The 24,321-nt window shown below is 40.3% G+C and overlaps 1 protein-coding gene across 5 annotated transcripts in view; it reads right to left on the minus strand.

The window, feature by feature from the left end:
• The window catches only part of NFATC1 (nuclear factor of activated T cells 1), a 174,390-nt gene that overhangs the window by 57,796 nt on the left and 92,273 nt on the right, over window positions 1–24,321 (minus strand). For all 5 annotated transcript variants that reach the window (XM_066579459.1, XM_066579461.1, XM_066579463.1 and 2 more), the window contains exon 8: window positions 23,654–23,786. In XM_066579459.1, coding sequence (XP_066435556.1) covers window positions 23,654–23,786 — 133 coding nt within the window. The remainder of the gene's footprint in view (window positions 1–23,653; window positions 23,787–24,321) is intronic.

Consider the following 24,321-nt stretch of genomic DNA (forward strand, 5'->3'; position numbering starts at 1 on the left):
TATTTGAAACTCTCCCTTGTCTCTGAAGTTTATTTTGATATGATATCATATTATAGGTCTATAACGCTTTCCCACGCAGTAAAATAAGTAACAGGAATATATTCACCTCTCCTTGCTCCCGCTGTGTTGCACAGCGCCGTGTCTCCTCACATACCTTCTAGCTGCTCCTCCTAAGGAGAAATGATACCCTTCCTGACCCAAGTCTATAGACCTCTCACTAGCCAAGCCAGAAACCTACCGCACACCGATGAGTGGCAATCACCCTGAAACAACTATCTGTACATGGTTGGCTTTGGCTCATAATTCCGAGTCATTGCTATAAGGCTTGTTAAAAGGTCTGAAATTGACTTGCAGGAATGCTGCCTTCCAAAAGGTGGCGCTGTAGAGGCATTGTTCCATCTTCCCATAAGCCATAGTGAGAAAGAGCTTACATTTAACTGCAGAGCAAATGAAAATACAATAGGTGGAAATTTACTGGTATTTGCAAAACTGGCCTTAGTGTAATTTTCCATGGCGCCCTGCAAGCTGAATATATGAAGAGGCACAGGCCTCTGTATGTGTTCAGCGCATACTCAGCAATTCGTGCACCTTCACAGAAATCTAGGCAGGTCTGACCTGGTGAACATTTTTGGCAATATTTACACTAGTTTCTGGTGTAAATTATACATAAATCTGTTTTTCAGGGCAGAAAGCTAAAATGTTGCAAACTTTTGCACAAATAGCTGTTTACGCAAAAATTTGCAACTTCTTCACGCCACAAAGTAGCATAAAAGCTTTCAAAAATGTGACCCACGATGTAGATACACATTTTTAACATCGCTTTATAAGTTGTAAACAGTTCCTTTGTATAACAAATGCATTTAATGTCCAATGTAGATCTAGGAATTACTAATTTTAAGAGTAACCGAAAAACTGCAAGAAAAAAATAAAAATAGATTCTGTTCTATGACCGGTAAATCCCTGTGAAGTGTAAGAGAAAGGGCTGTTGATGGAACTGTACCATATAGTTTGTGTACTCACAGATTAGCTGAACTCCATTGTAAACCAGCAAAGTCTAACATCCACTCACAGAGTTGGCTAAATAATGAGGTCAGTCACTTAGACTAACATGAAGTATGCCATTGGGCAAAATATTGTTGCTTCATTTGTGTAAAGGAATAAGCGGATAGGTGTTACAAAGGAGACTTTACCAACATCTACTTGGAATCCAACTCATGAGATGTCACCATCATTAACTTTGGTTTGGTTATGTCCAACAGAATTAGTCTACATCTGACCTGCGCCAGAATTTTACCCTTTTGTACCTAGGGCTCAATAACGGCCCCTAAAACCAAGATTACCTACCTGTTGTTTGGGTTCTGGCTTGTCAAGGGGATCTGCAATAATGCTAATGACTAGACATGAGCGAGCATGCTCGGTTAAGGCAATTACGAGAGCGAGCATCGCTTTTTTCGAGTAACTGCCTACTCGTCTGAAAAGATTTGGGGGCGGCGGGGGGGGGGGGGGGGGAGGAGAGTGAGAGAGATATCTCTCTCTCCCCCCCGCAACCCCCTGCTCACCCCCACTGCCTCCCGAATCTTTTCAGATGAGTAGGCAGTTACTCAAAAAAAGCGATGCTCGCTCAAGTAATTGCCTTAACCGAGCATGCTCGCTCATCTCCACTAATGACATATATGAAGCATTAAATGTTTGAATTAGTAGATAGTGATAAGTGTTGTATCAACAAAATTTGCCACAAAGGTCAATTTCACATATCATAAAATAAGAAAGGGCTTCTTAACTATGGCAAGGCTGGACATATCATGCAGTATGTGCAACCTGTGCAGCTGCACTGGGGCCCAGCAGGCAAGGTGGGTCGCTGCTATTGTAAGAGAACGGGTTCAATATGGTGTACGCCGTGACATAGATTATTGTGTAAAGGAACGTTGCCACTTCAGCCATCCAATGCTCTGTATCCAAAACCATATTTGAGAATAGTAACATTTTACATAGTGTTATACAGGTTAGAGATACGCTGTTTTCCTATTTATAGAGACCCCATAAAGATGGGTTGAGAGGTTCAAGACAATGAGCGTTAAGGAAGTATTCTACTTAGTTAAGGAAATTTCAAGTTTTCATCCATTTACTGAATGGGTGAAAACTAATAGATTGGTTGAATCCAACCACTGAGACCTCCACCGATTTGAGAATGAGGGTCCCATTTCCTCGTCATCCTCACTTACTGGTTTAATTTCCCACAGCAATGAATAGAGCGCACAGGGCACACCAGCGTACTGCCGCTCCATTCATTATCAATGGGAGATAGAATACAGTGCTTGGCTGTCTCCAGCAGTCCTATTAACACTGAACAGAGCACCTGTGCGCTTGCACAACCTGCCTTCCGTTCATTGCTGTGGGAAAATAAACCAGAAAGTGAGGAAGGGGAAACAGGACCCCCATTCTCTGATCCGAGGAGGTCCCAGTGGTCAGACCCCCACTAATCTATCAGTTTTCACCTGTCTAGTGGATGCGTGAAATTTTGAAATTTCCTCAACTACCCGTAATACCCCTTTAATGACTGCATTTAGACAGTAAATACACCCTGTCTGATAACTCAATGTTATATCATATTCTATCTTTCAGCTTGAGCCACCTTCTACCCTATTCAATTACAGACATAAGTCTATATGTATGTACTCCTTCTGCACCCTTATTTTAAAGGGATCAATTACACTACATGAAACAATATAGATGACTGAACTCAACCGCATCTATATCCTGCTATAAGATTTCCATTTTTTATTTAATTACAATTCAGAATGGAGACATCATCCTATTATGTGCCTCAATTTCTGTCAGTTTTGATTAATACTATGTTCTCAGATGACACCACATATCGATCTAAATGTAAGTTTACTCCAAGATCCCCAATTACCTAAACACTTCTGTGGTTGTAAATGACCTGAAGCATGTTGGGATAATGAACAAGTTACCACAAAAAGAGAAATGAAAACATTATAGGTGTACTTCTCACAGAATCGCCTTCGCTAAGTGAGATTGATCAGGGTAAAAAGATACTATTTTTTAAGAATTAAAAGGTAAAGCAAAGTAAAAATGATTAATAATGTTACCTTCTGCAATTGGCTTATTTAGATTAGCATGGCTACAGTCATTGTGCCAAGCTGGAGAATGCAATTGATATCCAGACTTCGGCCAGTTGAACATATTGTAACACGTCTGGAACAGGATGTGTTATGGATGACATTGCAACTGTATGTTATCAGTGTTTGATCTCTTATTTGCCTCCGTATTTGCTTTATTGCCTACTGGGCAAATACGGATCCGTATTTACTAGAGATGAGCGAGCATACTCGCTAAGGACAATTACTCGATCGAGCATTGTCCTTAGCGAGTATTTCCCCGCTCGGAAGAAAAGGTTCGGCTGCCGGCGCGGGTGAGCAGTGAGTTGTGGCAGTGAGCAGGGGGGAGCGGGGAGGAGAGAGGGAGAGCGAGATCTCCGCTCTGTTCCTCTCAGCTCCCCCCTGCTGCTCCCTGCCCGCCGCCGGCAGCCAAACCTTTTCTTCCGAGCGGGGAGGTATTCGCTAAGGGCAATGCTCGATCGAGTAATTGCCCTTAGCGAGTATGCTCGCTCATCTCTAGTATTTACCAAACATGTGATTCCAATTCCAATGAATGCAAATATGATGGCAAAAATATGTTAGTCTGAAAGCGGCCTTGAAATATATTGGTCACAGAACTATTTTTTAATCAAGAGCCGACCTTCTATGCAATGGATGTTTAATTGAGACGCTTAATAGAGAGTTCTGCACTCCTGAGAAGTGAACTCTTTATTCAAATTATTGGTAGTACCTATTCCTTCTCAAGACATGAAAACAACCCCTCTCCCGTCCATATGCCCTATGAACCATCTATGAGCCGGAATGGAGTTCTATTGGATTTGAGCCATCATGCATTACAAACACAGCTATTCATCTGAATGGCTGCCATGTAATATTAAATTGCCCCCCAGTACCATCGCGTCTGTGTCCCGCATATACCCACTGCAGCCAATGCAGGCTTTTTTGCGCCATGTTTTACTGTACTTTTTTCCTCCGTAGGGCATGTCCATTTGCATGCAGCAAACTAAGACCCACTGCTTGAAATGGCTAATTAATCTAATGAGTTCCAGATGTGTTCTTCTCCCTGTGCAATTACATAGTGTTTCACCATCTCCTAGTGCAATGCACGGGCATCTGTGCATCCCTGTTGACTTTGATGCGCAGAAAAATAGAGCACGTTGCGTTTTTTTATTGCGTGACCAAAATTTGTAGGAAAATGACTTGCATTCGAATGAACCCATTGAAACCAATAGACTCTATTATCTGCATATTGACGTGCAAATTTAGCGTTCGCAAATACACCGGTGTGAAGCGAGCCGAAGAGTACTGTGTGATTAAAAAAAATACTTCATGATATGGCATTCTAGAAGTACTTGACAAGAAGTTTGAGAAACTGTGGTCTCAGCAGACAGAAAAGCTTTCTGATCAGAGCCATGTAAATAAAATATGCTAAAGTTGCTTAGTGTTCTCTCATTTGTAAAATGCATAAAATGGTATAAAGTTTAGTCACAGCAAACCGTTCAGCTGGGCCAGCCAACAAATGAGGGTGTGGGCCTGAAATGTCAAAGTATAAAGAACCTATTCAGGCTGCTTCCCCCACTCAGAAGTCCAGGCTCAATATTTCGGGTAGTGTAAAAGTTACTGAAGAAAGAAAACACATGTGAAAGTTTCTTTAGTTCAGAAACAGAGCCAAACAAATGGCTGCAGGTGTTGCCTCTTTATTGAGACCAGCTTAAAACATTAATAGGGTTTTAAGAAGTATTTCGCCAGGTAGGCCTGTGTATACCTTTATTGCTGTTTGTATAACACATTAGGCATCATGGGATTAAAAGTGAGGCAGTGTTGAAGGTTATTTGAAGAAATGGTGCCCATTAAATAAAGCTTATATGATAAATAGGTGCAAAAACTTTCAGGCGGCTGGAGGTTTGTGTGACATGTTAACAGAAAGAAATGAAAAGGTGTCGGCCGTCTTCAAGGTCTCAGGGCAAATAATGAACATGGCGCTTTATAGTTTATACGGTAAACCGGTGTCTTTTCTCAAACTATAGGGCAATGTGGAAGCAGTATAGATGTAAGGGTACGGTTATACGCTCGTTAAAGCACCGATAAAGTACACAGGGTTTTTTAATTTAAGTTGTCAGGATCCTTTACAGAAGGTTTCCAAGGATCTGGTAGGAGGCGCGCATAAAAATCTGGACACAGAGTGTACCTCAGTTTAGGGCTTTTTCACATTGGCGAGCGCGATACTGAGCCAAGGAGCTCAGCCCTATAATGTGTCTTTTTTCACAGCGACGCAAAGTGCTTTTGTTTCAAAATTGCATTGTTTCTGTGAAATTGTAATCCATACGCGTATGTTAGGATTGTGTTTCCCATTGACTTCTATGGGAAACATTGAATTGCACTCGCATGCACATCACAATGGCTTTTAAGGTCCCATTGAAAACAATGGACAAGGTGTTTCAAGGGAACACCAAAAGATAGAACATACTATGATTTTTTTTCCTTGCAGCGATCGCTCGTGTGGATGAATCCATTATATTCGTGCAAGCTTTGTGTGCATCGCTTGCAGGCGTAATGAACATTATGAACCTGCTGTGAAGTCTGTTGATTAGTGAACAGGTCCGTTCATACCGATTTAATTAAGTACCTTGGGTTCACTATATACAGAGGCCACATCATAGGGAAGTACAAAAAATAACAAGCAGAGCATTTCAATAAAATTTAAGAATCAAAATAAAGAAGAAATGGTCTTCTACTACATCTTCTACATATTTACTACATCCGAGACCTGTTGGGAACCTTTCCCGCAGGTTGGAACAGGCAGCACGACGCACCGCAAGCTGTGGTAAATTCCACACCAAAAACTGCAGGCTTCCTGCGGACTTTGATGCAGAATTGAGAAAGACTTAAAACCTGCCTGCAATTCTGCATCAAAATCCGCTGTTAGACCTGCAGATCCTATTGTTGAATGCCTTCTGCGTCGTGCGGATTAATTTTGGCCCTTGTTAAAGGACCCTTATACAGCTAATACCCCTTTTACATAAGACGATTGTCGGCTAAATGATTTGCACGAACGGATGACGTCACCATATGTGCAGAACACTTAGACAGGCAGATCACCACTGAGGATCGCTCACTTCTTGCTCAGCGCTTCACATTCTATGGAGGGGCGTTTAGACACAGCGAGAAGTGAGCGAACGGGCGATGATTTTTATCCTGATTACAAGTGAGCGACAAATGAAAGGTAAACGTATAGCGCACGATGGCTGCGCATGTAGATGTAACCATTATCGCACATTTTCGTTCATTTGAACAAATATTGCACGATGATCGTCTTGTGTAAATGGCCCTTAAGACACAGGTGGAGGGGCTTCACTTAAACAAAACTTTCCAATGTGTTGCAATTTCCCTTTGGCAACATAAGCTCTTCCAATCCGAGCAAGTTCTCAGGATAACATATAAAACCGTATCTATATTGTGTTAACAGGATACATAACCTTAGATATTTGACACTTTATTTACAAGAAAGGCCCCGCTGCTCACACATCCAACAGGAAGGATACTGCTAGAGGAATTAAACTGCAATATCAGTAACACTTTCTGCGAAGAAGCTGGAGTTAGAGTAACGGATATATTATATATAATGTGGTATGCAGTGGAATCTCATCCAAGGACCATCTCTTTAAGAAGACCAGCCCAGACCAAGAGCTGATTTTTCTGATAGATTTCCAGTTCCCTCATATCCTATGTATAATGAGCGTATCCTTTCAGAGGACTACCTCTAAAGCTAACCACCGAGTTGGCTGAACTATGGATATCTATCATAAAGAGAACTATCTATATACCTACAGTATCTAGAAGGCCAGTTTCCATTACATGACCATAGCCAGCCTAATATATTTCAGTGGAGATGTGGAGTTTTCTTCCATTGTTTTCAGTGGCTCATCTCGGTAGTTCCACATGCATAAAACTCCATCACTTTCTAAAAAAATGGAGGTTTTATTTCGTAATCCATACAAACATTTTCCATGGTGTGTATACCATAGCTCCTACGCGTTACCGCTCTTAGTCAGCTCCAACAAGTACAGAGAAATCTGCAATACTAGTATGTGTCACTAAAAATGTCAAATGGACACTGACCTACTGCCTCACATATGTGCCATATTCAGCTATGGCTGCAAGTATGCCAAATGCAGATGAGCTCTTGGTGACTATCTACAATTAGTACATTCTGAAATGTCCGTGTGATATAGATGTGGAATAAATCTCTTTTGTTAACTTCCATGAAGTGTTAAAAGGAATTCTGGACTGAGAATGTTCACTTTGGTTAATGATATAGAAAACATTTAACAGTGTACTCCCATTTGGGAAATGTATTTCAAAGCGTTTCACATCGCAAACCAATGCGCTCACCCAGAAGATGTTTATTTCCAAAATGCTCCGTTCTCCACATACTGCAGATATTGATTCCTCTGCCATTTAAGGAGCAGAGGATATCTGGCGTTTGCGCGATTCTTTCATGAAAATCTAATGACCAGGCTCTCTGGAGTGCATGACCACTAGTTTTCGGCGCAGCCACCAGCTAGCATCGTGCTCTGTTATTTATTCCCATAGAAGAAGTGGTTTGTAACTCTGGTTATTGATTCAATAGCTACTATATCTGGAGAACGGAGCATTTTGGGAAAAAAACATCTTATGGGTGAATCCATTGCTTAGCGATTTCGAACACATTGAAATAGGATTCCCGAGATGGGAATACGCCTCTAAGCAAAGTAACAACCCTGCTTCTAGAACTAAAGTATTTCCTTTAGGGCTCAGTCACATGGGCGCATCGGCACCCGTACACAGGCGCCGTCTTCCTCCTGCAGGAAGGGCTCAGTCACACGGGCGCATCGGCGCCTGTGTACGGGTGCTGATGCTCCTGTGTGATTGAGCCCTTATTGTATACATCCACAGTGTCTACTAGCGGAGTATGCACAAAAACATATCTTGGTATATACCACCTTGTTACAATAATACCACTAAAACTTGGAAAAACAAAGAAAATTAAAGAGCTGTGTGTGTTTTTAAAATATAAATGTTATAATAATCAATAATAAAACTACAAGTTTAGAAGAGGGAAAACAAGAGACTGAGTCTGTTAGAAGCCATTCCAGGAACTGCTGGCACTTCAACATTTGGTTCAGATTTGCCGATGGTTCACTGACGGAATATGATAGCCAATGGACTCAAGTAAAATGTAGCATGTATCAATATCAAGCTTTTAACATATGTTTTTTCAGGTACTTATATTTATATACCTGTGTAGCTTTATAGTGGCCAGAGCTCTGTTTTTCCAGATACACTGTACCAAATCCCCTACTTCACAGTCATAGGATTACCGTAAATGATAAAAGTCTTGCAGCTTGTAGCTTCCAATAGTGGGACCTCATTAGCTTACGCTATACTGTATTATTATTAGATTCAATGTAAACTAATATGCAGACAACCAGAAATATGTTATTTAACACTGACTATACAAAGGATATGGAGCTACACATCAGCAAAAAAGATTCAGTAGCTAAAAAAGATATATATCTATAGAAATGTACACCTTCAGATGAAAGGTGTCCAAAGACGGATATTCACATTAAGCTAGTAAAAAATGCAAAGACTTATTCCCATTTCTGGATTTCCTACACACAGATCCTTGATTCAACTTGTAAATGTTCACTTATACTGTTACTGAAACTTTGAATGCTAGGAGAAAATAGACTCCGATGGAACAGTGCCCTTGGTGGTTATCTAAATGCAGTGATCCACTAAAACAATGGGAAAATCTTTGTTTTCCTGAAAATAAGACCTACCCTGAAAACAAACCATACCTGATTTTCAGGAAGGCTTTAAATTAAAGCCCTACCCCAAAAATAAGCCCTAGCTGCATTACGTTAAAAAAAGGAATGCGTTACCTAGAAGGCTTGGTCCAGGTCCCTCTTACTGCTCCCCGGAGCTCCAACGCGCTTCTTGAAGTCCTCGGGCCACAGAAGATAACTTCCTGGTTACGGGATGCATAAATGCCATCTCTTGGAAGCGATGGCTCTAATTGGTTCTTGAGCGCTGCTCACCCAATCAATGCACCGCTCGATGAACCAATGCAATGGCTGTGATTGGTTCATTGAGCACTGTATTGATTGGTTAAGCAGAGGTCAAAGAACCAATCACAGACATCACGCTGTGGAGATGGGATATAAAAATTAGCCAATCAATGCCGAGGCATTGATTGGTTCTCGAGCGCTGCTTGGCCAATCAAAGTGATCGCCTCCTGAAGTTGGGATTTATGAATCCTGTGACCAGGAAGTGATTTTCTGTGAGCGATCGAGAACTGTAAGAAGCTCGTTGGAGCTCTGGAGAGCAGCAGGAGGGACCTGAACTGAGCCTGCTAGGTAAGTAAAATAAGACATCACCAAAAATAAGACCTAGCGCCTAGGGCAAAAATTAATATAAGACAGGAGAAACAGGGTGCACCTGAAAAGAGTATTAATATACTTTTTACTATACTATTTATTTATTGCAAATGTATGTTGTTGTGACTAAAAGTAGTAAAAGGGCTTTCACACGATGTGGTATAGGTCACACAACAAGCTGCTGTGAAATCATCAGCAAAATCTGAGGCTACTTACGGATTTTGATGTGGACTTGAAAATGGCTTAAAAGCTGCCTTCTATTCCACATCAAAACCTGCAGTTAGACCTGCAGATTTGGCCGTTTCTTGTGGCGTTATTCCATCCCATGTGAAAGGTCCCCAAATGTATCTTTGCTGGCCTTTTTATAGGTTGTCTTGATCGCCTCTGACATATGAGGAATCCTGACAATGAGTGTTGGTAAGAATAGAACGTTGTGTGACCACTGAATGGCATTCACAGTGAAAGACTGCTTGTTGTTAATCTGTTACTGAACTCTCCAAACGGTAAATTTAGGTCTCAGGAAGGAAGTCGAGTGGGCGAAGTGATGACGAAGACTTGTATTTGGTGCTGCTCACCAATTTCAGAAAAAGTGCATTTCACTTTTTATATACAAATATAGTCAACAACAAACAGTCCACCACAAACTACATATTAGCAGCGGTGTTCGCTTTAAGGATGCTGATTAAAAACCAGCGTAGGAGGTATATGACAGCGGCAGTACTTCTACTGAGAGAGGCAGGAACTGTGTTCAGCAAAAAACACTTGACTACCTATGAAGATATCTTGCATCATATAATACATCTCCCTTATAGATAAGTCTATGTCCCCCTTCTCTTACAGCAGGCATCATACACTGTCATGTTTCTCCAGTCCTCAGGTACTCTCAGCAGGTCATGTTTTGTCATGTTTCCAGGATTTTCTTCGTATTGCACAGGTGTTGTCATTATTGTTGGTGCCTCAGGTGTTCTTTCTATAGGATATCCTCATGACTTCCTTGGAGGTACTTGAGGACTAGAGTTAGAAACGCTGATTTAGGGCCCTACACATGCATGAGTTTTCCCCTCCTCTTGCCTTGCACTCTATAGGGTCAAACATGCATTAAATAGAATATTAACACATTTATTATTATTGTTATTATTATTATTTAGAGCTCCAATCGGCAAACAAAATGTTCGCCAATAGCAATCTGCGACTACCCCCACCACCGTTTTATCGCAACAGTAACTTTAGGAGTGTCTAACAGACGTTCATAGCACGCCATGCGTCTGCTGGACCAACCTCCTGCTTAACATAAACACCAGCCAGGTAAGAAGTGACACACAGGAAAGACAGATGAGGTTCATAATGATGGGGCATCCCAATCTGGCCCTGCCAGAGCAAGCTACATACAGGCACACAGTGGCGGAGCATCAACCACTGCGCAGTTGTGAAGAATGGGGGGGGGGGGGGCAAGTGGCTGGACATCTTGTAACATATGGGTCAGTGAAGGGTGGGACTCCTACACAATACAGAGATAAACTGCGGCTTATTTACTAATACTGTCTACAAGTCAGAGAGAATAATAAATCGGTCATAATTTAAGACTTTCTGGTCTAAGTTTAGACCACCTATTAGTTGGCTTAGTTTATACCAAAAATTGTGCCAAAATTTTTCATCAGTTTTTGGTGCAACTTAGGCCATGCCTCTTTTTGGACAAGTTTGTAAAACTGTCCAAAAGTGTATAAAACATATGATAAATGTGGCGCAAGCTGGTACAACAGTTTTCTGGAGTAATTTGTACCAGAAAACTGTAGCATTTTGAATAGCAAATAAGTCCCACTGTGTGCTAAAATGAGTTTCAGTATGTGTGTGTGTGCAGGTGTGTATATTGATATATGCACACACACAACATATGTATTACATATAGATTCATACACACAATATATGTGCACATATACACCCACACACTGAACGTGATTTTAACACATAGCTTGCTTCTGCATTGCTGAGTGACCCCATCCCCCACCAACAAGTACATTGCAGTCCACCTTTTATCCGTAGTTCATTATTCATTCACATGTAGCGGATTTGGCGCAGATTTTCCTCATTGAAAAATCCACACCAAAATCTGAGTCAAATTGTGCACCATGGTCGAGGATTTTGGTGTGGATCTGCAGCAAACTTCACCCCTTCAACTGAAAGAGTGAAATCTGATGCAAATCCGCATCAAAATCTACAACAAATGGTACAGAATTTGGTGCAGATCCACACCAAAATTCAAAATATGAAACATGCTGTGGATTTTGGTGTGGATCTGTACCAAAATCCACCATGTGTGAATGCGCTCTTAGGAGCCTCCATCACAGACTTCACTGCAGACTTGGTAGAAGAAAATTGTGCAGCATGCAGCACTTTTTTTCTGGAAAATATTGGACACCATGATGAAAACCTGATGGACCCATTATAGTCAATGGAGTCTATCAGGCTCTTGATGACTGCCAAAATGCCAAGACATTGGAAATGTCAACAAGATGTTTCTGTCTTGTCGCCATTTGTAACTGTTCCCACCCGTCTCACAGCGGTAATGAAGAAAAGTTTTTGAATTTGAAGATGTGTCTCTAGATGCTGGGCACGTCTGTTAGATTACCCGCTACCAAATACTTATGCTGTCCTTACAGAGTTTCAAAGACTTTATCCACTCTTCTCTTATATTGTCTGTTTCTAAGCTGACTGTCTGTCTATGTAAGTAATATGTTATTGCATAATAATTATATATGTATTTAAATTTGGCGACTAAAACGTTCATTTGACTCCTAAATTTTACAGTTTAGACCTGGCTATTGTTAAATCGAGAATTCCGAAAAAATAAACATAAAGACTGATTTTAGATGCACAAGAACAGGCAATCAGGACTAATGTAATAAAAGCCCCAGTGAAAAATACATAATGGATGCTAAATGCCAACTCCATAAAGAAACCAATGAAACAATCAACAACCTACTCAGCAAAAAGAAATGTGCAGATTGAGTGCAAACAAAGACACCATTCGATGGCATTCATTGCAACCTCTTCAAAAACTACCATCAACCCATAAAGAACAACTGGTGGGGTCATAGTCCTGAAAAAGTGTTTAAAATAAAGCAGTAAAAATACTGTGGGATTTCCATATACGAAGTCTTGGGCCATAACATACTGGACTTGACCATCATTGAAAAGAAAAGGGTTTGGCTTGTTGACATCGCTATACCCAGTGATGCCAGGGTCAATGAAAAACAACAACAGCAATTGACCAAATATGAAGATTTGAAGGTTGAAATCCAGCGTCTCTGGCACAAACTGGCAGTGGTGGTCCCAGTGGTAATCGGCACACTGGATGCTGTGCCTAAAAACCTTGACCAGAACTTGCACAACTCAACATTGGCAACATTAGCATCTGTCAGTTACAAAAGGTCACACTGCTGGGCTTGGCACGCATTTCACACTGATACATAACATCATCATGGGTGGTTCCCAATGCCTTATGAAGACGGACTTCCAAGCTGTGATCTCATAATTGCGTTGTATTGCTTTTTTGTGTATAATGATAATAATTTTAATTATCATTATAATTGATGAAAGATAATTTACTCTTATAAACATTTCTTTAGGCCATCTTGCTGGTAAATAAATATACTGTATATGCAAAATATATGTAAAAGTAGAGCTCTGTCTCTTCATACTACATTTTCATTTTTGAAGTCTAACATTTGCATTTGTGTTAAGCTTCCCCTAGATGGGGGAAAGGAAGTAACAATCCGTCTAAGTACAAAGTAGCATTCAGAGCAGTGGTCCTCTGCCTGTTACCAAAGGGGCAACCATTGCCCAGAACATTTATATGGCACCAACCTTCTGCATAATTGCTCTATGAGTCTTAATGGACGTCAAGGTATATTCCAAAGCCATCTCCGTTGGATTCAACATATGTGTTAAATGAGTAAAAATTCTATTTTTGATCAACTAATGATAATTAAAGGTATTTACTACAAGTAATATAATGTCTCTAATAAAGTTGCCACTGGCAAGCTCTACTGTAAAAGCACAGCCCACTTTTGGTCTATACAGCTAAGTGGTCATCCGTCTAACTTCATGACTAGCACTCATGTGATATACTCCCGTGACCTTCTCCTAATAACCTATACATGAAAGTCCAAGCCATAGTAGTGTCAGTTTTGCTCATGAGCTGAAGTTTCTCATTCTGAAACGCTATATTATAGTGAAACAGCAAAAATAATATTTTTTACAAAGCTATAATATAAATGAGGCTTCACGGAATATTATGAGCAATATAAACCTCCCTGCCAAGACAATAACTCATTGGCTGATAGTCGTTTGTAGAAACGTAATCTTTACGACTCATACCATAAAATATGTTTGCACCCCTATTACATAGATAAATCTGTAAAAAAAAAAAAAAGAAAATACGTTAAAGTGGACCTGGTAAAAAAAAAAAAAAAAAAGGCAGATTGTTTTGATCAATAGAGATAGCTGGCCCAAATAGAGCCTTGCAAGGGCTATAGAAAGTACAACGCCTGTAGAAGGCTAAGTATGTCTCTCTGGAAAGATCTGGAAAAGTGGGATTGGAACTAAAGAAGTACAGCGCTCAGCCAAGTAATCCTAATGATTAGTGGGGATCTGAGTACCTTTACCACCCTGATCAAAACATCTGACATCTTAAATGACTGGTAGACTCATAAAGTTACATATGCTGTATTTATATATATCATATTTTTGGTCTTAGATGTAATATACATACTGTACATGGTCAAAAGTAGAAGCCAGGCATCACATTCATATTGGCTTATTGACACTTGGTTCTTTAATATGTAGCTGTTCCTCACTGTACTGTTGCAAGGGCGGATCCACATTTGGCGTAATTTTCGGAGTGAAAAAATCCCCTGTGTTAATTTATACTACGTATTCCTATGGGAGGTGGAAAAATCAGCAAAATATACATGGTTTGAATTTCCACACAGATTTTAGATGTGGAATTTCATCATAAATGGCAATGACATGTGAAATTTCGCACTGAAATCTGAAGCTCAAATCCACTGCAAATACACCACAAAATCAGTAATTCCGCTCACATTTTTTGCTGCCCCACTTTGCTAACCATAACTTTTCACTATATCCTGGAAAATGGGTGTAGGCTTAGTATTAGTCAACTCTAACTACATGATTGAGGTTGGGGATTCAGGCGAATCGAAGTTGGCATTGCAGTTCATCCCAAAGATGTTGGAAGGGATTGAGGTTGGAGCTATGAGAGCGCCAGTTAGAGAATACGTTTTTATGGACTGGAGAACGATCACACTGACACAGGAAAAGGTCTGAAAAGTTGGCCCTGGAAAAAGGAAGATTTATCAGGGCATCGAAACAAATTTTGCTCTTCATTTCCACTTGTTCATCTGACTATTGTTTGTCCATAGAGATTGTGTAACTGTCATCAATAGATGTAACTGCAATAACTAAACGCACTAATAAGAAGCACTTCGCACATACCTTTAGCCATGTAGGTATATCAATAGAAGTACAGATGTAGCAAACTGTAAGTGGACATGTAACACACTAATTGCAACAAACTTTACCTTGACCTTTTCAGTGGCTTTTGTTGTATTAAGTGTCAAATTAGAGAATGCCAGATCCGTATATTTAACACATTAAATACTCACTGCACTTTGAGACAACTTGCGCTTATGTGATTAAGCCATTTCTATAGCTAGCAAAAGTACAAATCACTTTATCTAAAATGATGTTTTTTTGTGATGAAAAATCCGTCTAATACCCTGGCCACTAGGGGGTCTATTTTCTTTTTAATTTGCTGTCCACTGCCTGTTTTCAAGTGAAGTCCTTCTCTAGCAACATAGATAATAAGGTGGAACACAGGAAGTGGAGGATGGTGATGACTAGAGATGAGTGAACGTGCTCGTTTAGAGCAATTACTCGATCGAGCATCGCTTTTTTCAAGTAACTGCCGAATCGGGCGAAAAGATTCGGGGGGGGGGCGCCGGGGGTGAGTGGGGGATTGCGGTGGGGAGTGGGGGTGGGAAAGAGAGAGCGCTCCCCCCTGTTCCCCCTGCTATCCCCCACTCCACCCCGCCGCCCCCCGAATCTTTTCGCCCGAGTAGGCAGTTACTCGAAAAAAGCGATGCTTGATCGAGTAATTGTCCTAAATGAGCACGTTCACTCATCTCTAGTGATGACTCATCCTGCCTACAGAAGTCTAAGGAGAGAGGAGGAGGGAAAAGAAAAAAGAGGAGAGACTCACACAGAGGTGGCTGCAGCAGCTAACTGGTAAATGACTTACAGCTATTGAAATCACATATAGACTAAGCAGTACTGTTCTAGTGTCCGCTATGCTGCTGCTATTTCTCTATGTGTGCTATAGAGAGTTGGGGAGCAAAAACTGTTGTTTGAAACATGTACAGTGTATAGAAGACATTATAACAGTCTCCACCAACCAGCTCAGAGATGCAGAAAATTAGATGCAGCCTCCAGAGGGGAAAACTGTTGATAATTGCAGAATACACGTCATATGGTTACCAGAAATAGCGCTACTCCTCATGTAAAAGTCACATGAAAGTTCAGGTGTGCTTAAAGCGTCAAGTTAAAGATTGCTACATCTATAGCACACAAAGAAATTTTAACCAACTCCCATCTGTTTCTTTTAGTACAGATAACTTGCCAAAATACACACAAGTAGAATTTAAAGTCTGCCTCTTCAGTGCTATAGCTATAAAAATGTAATAGACTGTGCTATTGTAATATATGGTGTAAATCTATTGATTATAGCGATGTAATAACTGACCAATAAATCTACTTTTTCTTAATCATCAAAAGTCTAAACTGGAACCCCTACAGTCACCTAAGGTGACCTCATCTCAAATTAGACGCTCTAAATTCAGCTGTCGTGAAAAATCTCTTTAACACAGACTTTTCAGTTGAGCCATGTCTAAAGGCAGCAGCGCTCAAATAATAAGACTTAGTAGTTTATTATAATTTGGAACCCTTTATTTAAAGCCTAGGATTTCTTACATATACATCTCCCTAAGTAAGCACATGGTGACTATTTCCTAGGGTGGTTTTAAGCTTTCCGTAGCTGATGAGTTTAGACATACATTTATTCCAAAATCTTAGGGGTTAACTGTAGTCATAATATGAGATCACTTTCTAAATGGCAAAGCCTGAGGCACCTGGAATATCTGATAGAGGTTACTTTGTGACTATATATATATATATATATATATATATATATATATATATATATATATATATAGTCACAAAGTAACCTCTATAATTTATATATATATATATATACACACACACACATATACATATATATATATATATATATATATATATATATATATATATATATATATATATATATATATATATATATATATACACACATATATATATATATACACATATATATACACACACGCATATATATATGCTGGAGAGTTACAGAAATCTAGTTGTCCAGTGTCTCGGTAATAGTGTTTCCAACCATCTTGGGAAAGAGGATGGCGATCGTATTGAGTGTCCAATCCCCAAGTTACCACTATATATATATATATATAGTGGTAACTTGGGGATTGGACACTCAATACGATCGCCATCCTCTTTCCCAAGATGGTTGGAAACACTATTACCGAGACACTGGACAACTAGATTTCTGTAACTCTCCAGCGTTCGCCAGCTTTAATGCACACAGCAATTGTTTACAGCATCAACACACTGGGTTGACAACCCAGTGTCTTTGTCCCTATACCCAACCAGGACATCTAGGGGGCATCCTCCCCTGTCAAACTCGCGACAGACACTGTCTGGTCCACTTCAGACCTTAGGCTTGCAGCTACAGTAGCTGCGTCAGCAGCCACTTCCCCCTTTGCAGGACTGTGTCTGGAGGTGATTTCATGCCCTCTGTGGGCCATTCTGTGTACTGCCAACATATATCGAATATATATATATATATATATATATATATATATATATATATATATATATATATTATACTTTGCTTGGGTATAGACAATGTAGTCAAGTAGATTTTACTATCAACTTATCCTAACAGTGAATCATCCCCAGTCTTCATGTGACCACCATATTTCGTTGAATTTTGGGTAACAATCGTTACGTGTAAATGGGCCTTAAGCATCCTGTATGTTTGATAACTCACACCTTGCTAGCAAATGAACTTCTAACGGCATGGACATGGACTGTACATTCTGTTTTTGCTTAGTGATATTGTCTACACTCCCTTTAAGACCTGTAGTTATTGCAGTGCATATTCCTTAAAGAGTCTAGCAGCATCTAGGCTCTGCTCCACAGGGGCAACATAGTTTATCAAAGGGTATATCACTGATGGACTATTTGCACTGCTCCATCCATGGTGGTCCGTGGTTTATTTACTGACAGCTTGGTGATCTGGGGCATATTCAGAGTTTGTTCCTTTGAGGTTGCTAATATATCTTGTGTCCATTCTGCTATAATCATTGCCCATTCTTTCGTGATTAGTGATCATACTCTACTTTTTATAGAATATGTGTTAGCATATACAAGCAATTGCAACTATTACAATGCCTGCTTATCAAGTGTAAGTAAGTAATGTTTTAAAAATGACTTAATCTATAGTGAAATCTATAGTGCAATTCAAGAATACAAGCCATAGCCTTCCATGACTACAGACGTGTTACCATAGTTTAGATGGCTTCATTTCCATACTTTTTAGCCTACTACCCTACATGCCAGGCATTTCCTCTCAAGTTATGGACTTCAAGATGTTTTTGGATAAGCCAGACAAAACAAATTCTGTGGTGAGATAATTTATGTTTAAGAAACAAGATAACATTGAATATTTATTATTTTGTTCTCAATGAGAAAATATTGCCTCTCATATGGTAGCTTGGAACGGTTTGCCAGAAAGAAACTGAATGTTGTACCCTCTCTTAATAAACAAGGGCTGTTCGTTTTCTTCTTTAGCAAGCAGTAAAAAAAACTGCTGACTTCAAGCCGGCGTCTTGGAAAATTGTTTAAAAATGAAATATTTGAGAATATCATTTCAAGAAAAAGGGCAAGATTACCCATCAATATTATTTAACTATGGTTAGAAATTGGTCGGTAGGAGAATAAAAGTACAGGAGAAATGTGGGGTTTCTCCTGAATTTCCCTCTATATGGAATATTGTTAACAGTGATGTAATGACAGGCTAGACGTTAGACTCCAAACCACCTACATATAAATAGGGAAGTTCAGGGTAGACAATCACGTCTCCTACACTTCGCTTTGCTTGACAGGATATCCTCCTATGTCGCCATTGCTTCCACATTAGTGATCACACTGGTAAAGCAATGTAATGACAGAGAACTGATTGTGTCAGTATCTTGAGACATTGAAACCTATGAATTCCCATGTATCCCGCTGAGAGGCATTAAGGTTTGTTTAGGATCATCTGCCTGGGATTTAAATGGTGATTGAGACAAAATATATGAACTTTTCTATATGTATCTATAAGCATGTAAAAAAGAAATTCTAGTTATACACCTTTGTAGTGGTGGCATAAGTTAAGTTTCCCATTAATAAGACTTTATTAATCATACTTAACTACAGAGATAAGCCTTGTGCGGCGCAGAGTGTTAAGGTAGCAGAAACGCAGTCCTAAGCTCTGGCTCATGACCTGAAGGTTAAGTGTTCAATCTCCGCGTGGTTCAGGTTGCCGGCTCAAGGTTGACTCAGCCTTCCATCCTTTCGAGGTTGGTAAAATGGGTACCCAGCTTGCTGGGGGGGGGGGGGGGTAAAGATGACTGGAGAAGGCAACGGCAAACCACTCAGAAAGAACAGTCTGCCAAGAAAACGTCACATCGAGACGTCACCCTAGGAGTCAGTCACGGCTCGGTGCTTGCATCAGGGGACTTTACCTTTACCCTAATTATAGTGAGAGTATAAAAAAGCTACATTTTAACTAAGTGTTAAAAAATCTGTTGTGTTGGATGTTTCAGCCGGTTATACTTTGAAGTTGGTAGTATAAGAGAACAACAATAGGCATGTGTCATATAGGTATCTAATAGGTGTTACCACCTCACAGCTAGTATCAGTTTAACTTTAAGGTGCCCATAAACCTTTAATGAAAGCAGTTTCCACCAGCTCCCCAATACACATGAATATCAGGCATGCTGCTGTTGGCTTCTCTCCCGGGGAACATAAGAATGAGGCATTGAAAATTCATTGTGCCTGATCCTTCTTTCCCCCAACATCATTTGCCAGAGGACGGTTGAGCAGCCCCCCCACACGTTAAAAAGTCAGTGGGTTTGGACAACTACACATTAATGTGTATGGGAGCCTCTACACTATCTCAGAGGTCAATCAGCTAATACATCTTGTTGCTTCTTTGTCAACCTACATTCATACTTAAAGTACTTGTTAAACTTTTGTTTAAGTAAGCTATCAATAATGCCACCCAAGAATCTTTCCTACCCCTCCTCTGTAAATGTTATAGAAGGGGAGCAGAATTTAGAAAGGAAAATCTAAAAAAAAAATCTGAAAATGTGGACACTAAAAGTGTCAGGAACAGAAAACTTTCATGGATAATGCTCAATGAGAAACTATGAAGTATTTTGAATGGATGCCAAGACCAGTTTGAGAAAAACTGGCCTATTTGAATTTACTAGCTCCTAACCCCTGGTAATAGACAGTTGATGAACCTTTAGACCAGGCAGTTTTATGAGGACTCATGTTCCCCACCTTGCTCCTTACTTATCACTGCTCCTCTTACTGACCTATGATTCAAAGTCAAGGACCTCCGGAAATAGACCCTTCCCTCAGAGGTGTGCTCTCCACAAATGTATCGTACTGCGGATCCCCCTTCCGTTCCTTCTGTGCTACTTTGCTCTTTATGTTGCTTTCTCTTATTGTTCTAACCTTAATTAATCTGTAGCACTGAGATACAGTCTGTTTATCTACTGTATAATATACCAGTTGTGGAATCATAGCCTTTTTTTCAATTGGTCAAATGTGGTGTGCTCTACTGTTCATGGTTTTTCCTTATTTGTTATTTTATTGTTATACCCCTTTTTAACTAATGTTTGTCTTTCGTCAGGTTTTTCTCACCTCTCACACCTCTAACCCCTTTTTGACCAAAATTAAAAATGTATATTCTTCTGAAGAGCAGTATGAGACCAAACAATTGTTATTAAAGCAGGCGAATGAGCAAATATACACAACATTTACAAAGTATTTAAAAGTTCTAAAGTTATACCCTATCAACGGGTTAGTGGATGACTTTATGATTGGTGGGGGTCTGACCACTGGGGTGCCCATCCATTCTGAGAACAGGGGTCCCGAATGGAGTACGAGCCCTCGGCCATCTCCAGTGCTGTCTCTGAAATAAATGGAGCAGCAGCGAACATACGCAACCTCTGCTCCATTCATGTGGGGACCGTTGGGACCCCAGTTCTTGTGATCGTATATGAAAATAACGTATAGTTTCATACAATGACCAAAATGATCTGTTATGCTAAGAGACTTAGTACACAGCTACATACAGCAGTGCTATGGAGGTCTTAAGATGAATAAGGCCACATACACATTACAAATTATATATATATATATATATCATAGTCTCTAGAGCTGTTTAGGAATTAAAACTCTAAAAAAATGCTTTATCGGCAATACCCACCCCTACGGCCTCCAGCTCTACAATGCTGACGTACAGCATTATTCAATAATATGTAGTATACATAGAGATGTGATAGTTCATGGAATGAAGAGCTGATATATATATACACATATACACACACATACATATATATATATATTGGAGGAAAGCATGTGCGACTGACATTATCCCCACCACCAACTGCTCATTTCTCTAGACCACAATATAGCTTGATTATTACACAAGGGAGTATTTCTTATAAGAAAAGACCAGATTGTGCAAAGTTCCTTTCTTACCGCATACCTCAGACCTTTTACCGTACATAATCCACTTAATGCCAACTGTTTATAAAATCAACCTGTTTATTTTAATAAAACAAATGAAATTTACAATTCGATCTTCATTGTACAAACATAAATTCACAAAGTATAATTCAATGCACAAAACTGGATTTCATAAGTGAAGCTTTAAAAAAAATGTTTTACAACCTCTCACCATGCAGAATAATCTAGTAAGGCCATTCATTAAATGAAATATACTTGATTATATCCCAGTCATAATATTACACAACCTTGCTTCAGTTTTTATAGAAAATATAAGGTATATACTACAATGCCCAGAATGTAGAGAACGATTACTAAATGGTTAGAATTTACAGATGCCTTTAACCGAATGCTTCAGTTACTTTTGTGCACTAGACCAATATTTATGATGGAAATCCGAGGAGCAAAATCATTGGTTCAGACCACAAAATGGCATTCACCTCAATGTAGGTGCTTGGTAATTGTTGTGTTGCCAATTTACCCTTTAAATAATTGAACCTTAATTGCAGAGGCAGCTATATCCCCTCAAAAATGTTCATACATGACATGCATTAGTATAAATCTTAACTGCAGTAATATGAGTAGCAAACAGAGATGAGCGAGCACGCTCGTTTAAGGCTGATGGGGAAGGGGGCGGTGGGGGAGCGTGAGGGAGAGTGAGAGAGATCTCTCTCTCCCCCCGCTCCCCCCCCCCCCCCCCCGCATGGTGCTCGGTCGAGTAATCAGTTACTCGACAAGACTGATGCCCGATCGAGCATCCGCCTTAAACGAGCGTGCTTGCTCATCTCTAGTAGCAAATAGAGATGAGCGAGTATATTCGCTAAGGCACATTACTCGAGCGAGTAGTGCCTTAGCCGAGTATCTCTCCGCTCATCTCTAAAGATTCGGGGGCCGGCGTCGGTGACAGGTGAGTTGCTGCGGGGAGCAGGGGGGAGCGGGGGGGGGGGGGGGAGAGGGAGAGATCTCCCCACCGTTCCTCCCCGCTCTCCCCCACCGCTCCCCACCCCCCGCCGGCCCCCGAATCTTTAGAGACGAACGGGGAGATACTCGGCTAAGGCACTACTCGCTTGAGTAATGTGCCTTAGCGAGTATACTCGCTCATCTCTAGTAGCAAACAATGCATTGTGATTGTTTACACAGAAAAACAAGTTTATTTCACATGTAAATCCAAAATATCTTACATTATAATGTCTTAAATTCAAAAAGAGAATACCGGGAGTGATTGCTTCACCAAAACATACGAGCCTATTGAAAAGAATCCGTAAGACTGATTCCTATGTGTGTGTTTTTACGACATACCTTAGATAAGTACTACCTCAATCCACATGTGATAACTGCCATGCATCACTCTCATCACACATGAGGTAGCATGGCTTCCATCCACGTTTCAGTAAGGATTCCGTGTAAAAATAAATATCAAGTTTCTAACTGAAGATCCCTAGACCTCTGCCCTGCAAAGGTTTGTCAAAAAAAGAGCCTTTTGTTTCTTCCCCAGCCCCACCCAGATCAGCAACAGCTGTTTTGCTTCTAATTTTACATAGGCTACTGCCAGAACAGCGGGTGAGACCTTTCTTCCTATTCCCACCCTTATCTTCCCAGCTCACCCTAGTTGCACAAAAATGCAATCCTTCAAGGCATAGTTTGTTCTAAATTGGATTACATGAAAACTAAAATCTTAAGAAAGAGACATTTCCAAAATAATAAAAGTTCACTGTTTGGTTGAACTTACAAAACATTTCCACTGAATGAGTCTCGTGCAAAATCAATGTCCCCTAAACGTTGTCCGCTAGCAGACCTGAGATCTGAGCCCCCGAGGAATTGCACCATGTAAATGGCTTCGTTACCTTCACTGTACAGTATGTGTTTTTGGCACCGTATAGGATGTTTGCAAATGGGAAAGTGAGGTAGTATGCTTTTCCAGAGTAGCCAGAAAAAAAACAAGCGGTTCTTTCTAGCGAGATTGTTACTTTCCCTCATCCACCAGGAGTTGTTAAGAAAATGCAAAGCGGTGATTTTCTTAAACACAGTTTTACAACAGACTTTTTTCTGTACTTTAACAAAATTGCAAGTACCCAGCTTCAGATATATAAGAAACACTTTCATGAGTCATTATGTTACCATTGGCTGGCAGATAGGTGAATTGCTGGTACTGGCTTCTTTTCCTCTTTCCATTGCAGACGTAAAAATTGACTTGAACTGGGCTGGATATTCTTTGATTGCGAAATGGTGGGATCTCCACAACTAGCGAGCTCTGTGGTGGAGAAGGAAAATGGAATCATTAGTTTAATAAGCCATCACACAGATTTCCACCCATTATTTAGAAGATGTCTAAGGGTAATTTGACAAGTGGCAAATTTGTTTCCAAATTTGAAAATCAGTTCCATTCAATTCAATTTTTTTTTTTTTTCTGGCGACAAGCCCCATTAAGTTGTATGAGACGAGTGTAGAAATGTCTGCAACAAATCTGCCACATATGAATCTACTTTAAGGCTGGTTTAGACACAACGATTATCACTCAAAAAACTTTAGAGCATTTTTTTTACAGCGCAAGGTGATCGCTCTAACGTTAAGCGATCACCTTGCGTTCCGAGCAGAGGATGCAGAAGACAAGCGGGGTGGCCCTGCTTCTCTTCTGCATCCAGCTGTTCCCCGTTCCGAACCCCCGGCTGTAATACAGCCGAGCACTCTGAGCGGAGGATGCAGAAGACAAGCGGGGTGGCCCTGCTTCTCTTCTGCATCCAGCTGTTCCCCGTTCCGAGCCCCCGGCTGTAATACAGCCGAGCACT

Source organism: Eleutherodactylus coqui, chromosome 9 (assembly GCF_035609145.1).
Source record: "Eleutherodactylus coqui strain aEleCoq1 chromosome 9, aEleCoq1.hap1, whole genome shotgun sequence".
In the NCBI taxonomy this organism is placed as follows: Eukaryota; Metazoa; Chordata; class Amphibia; order Anura; family Eleutherodactylidae; genus Eleutherodactylus; species Eleutherodactylus coqui.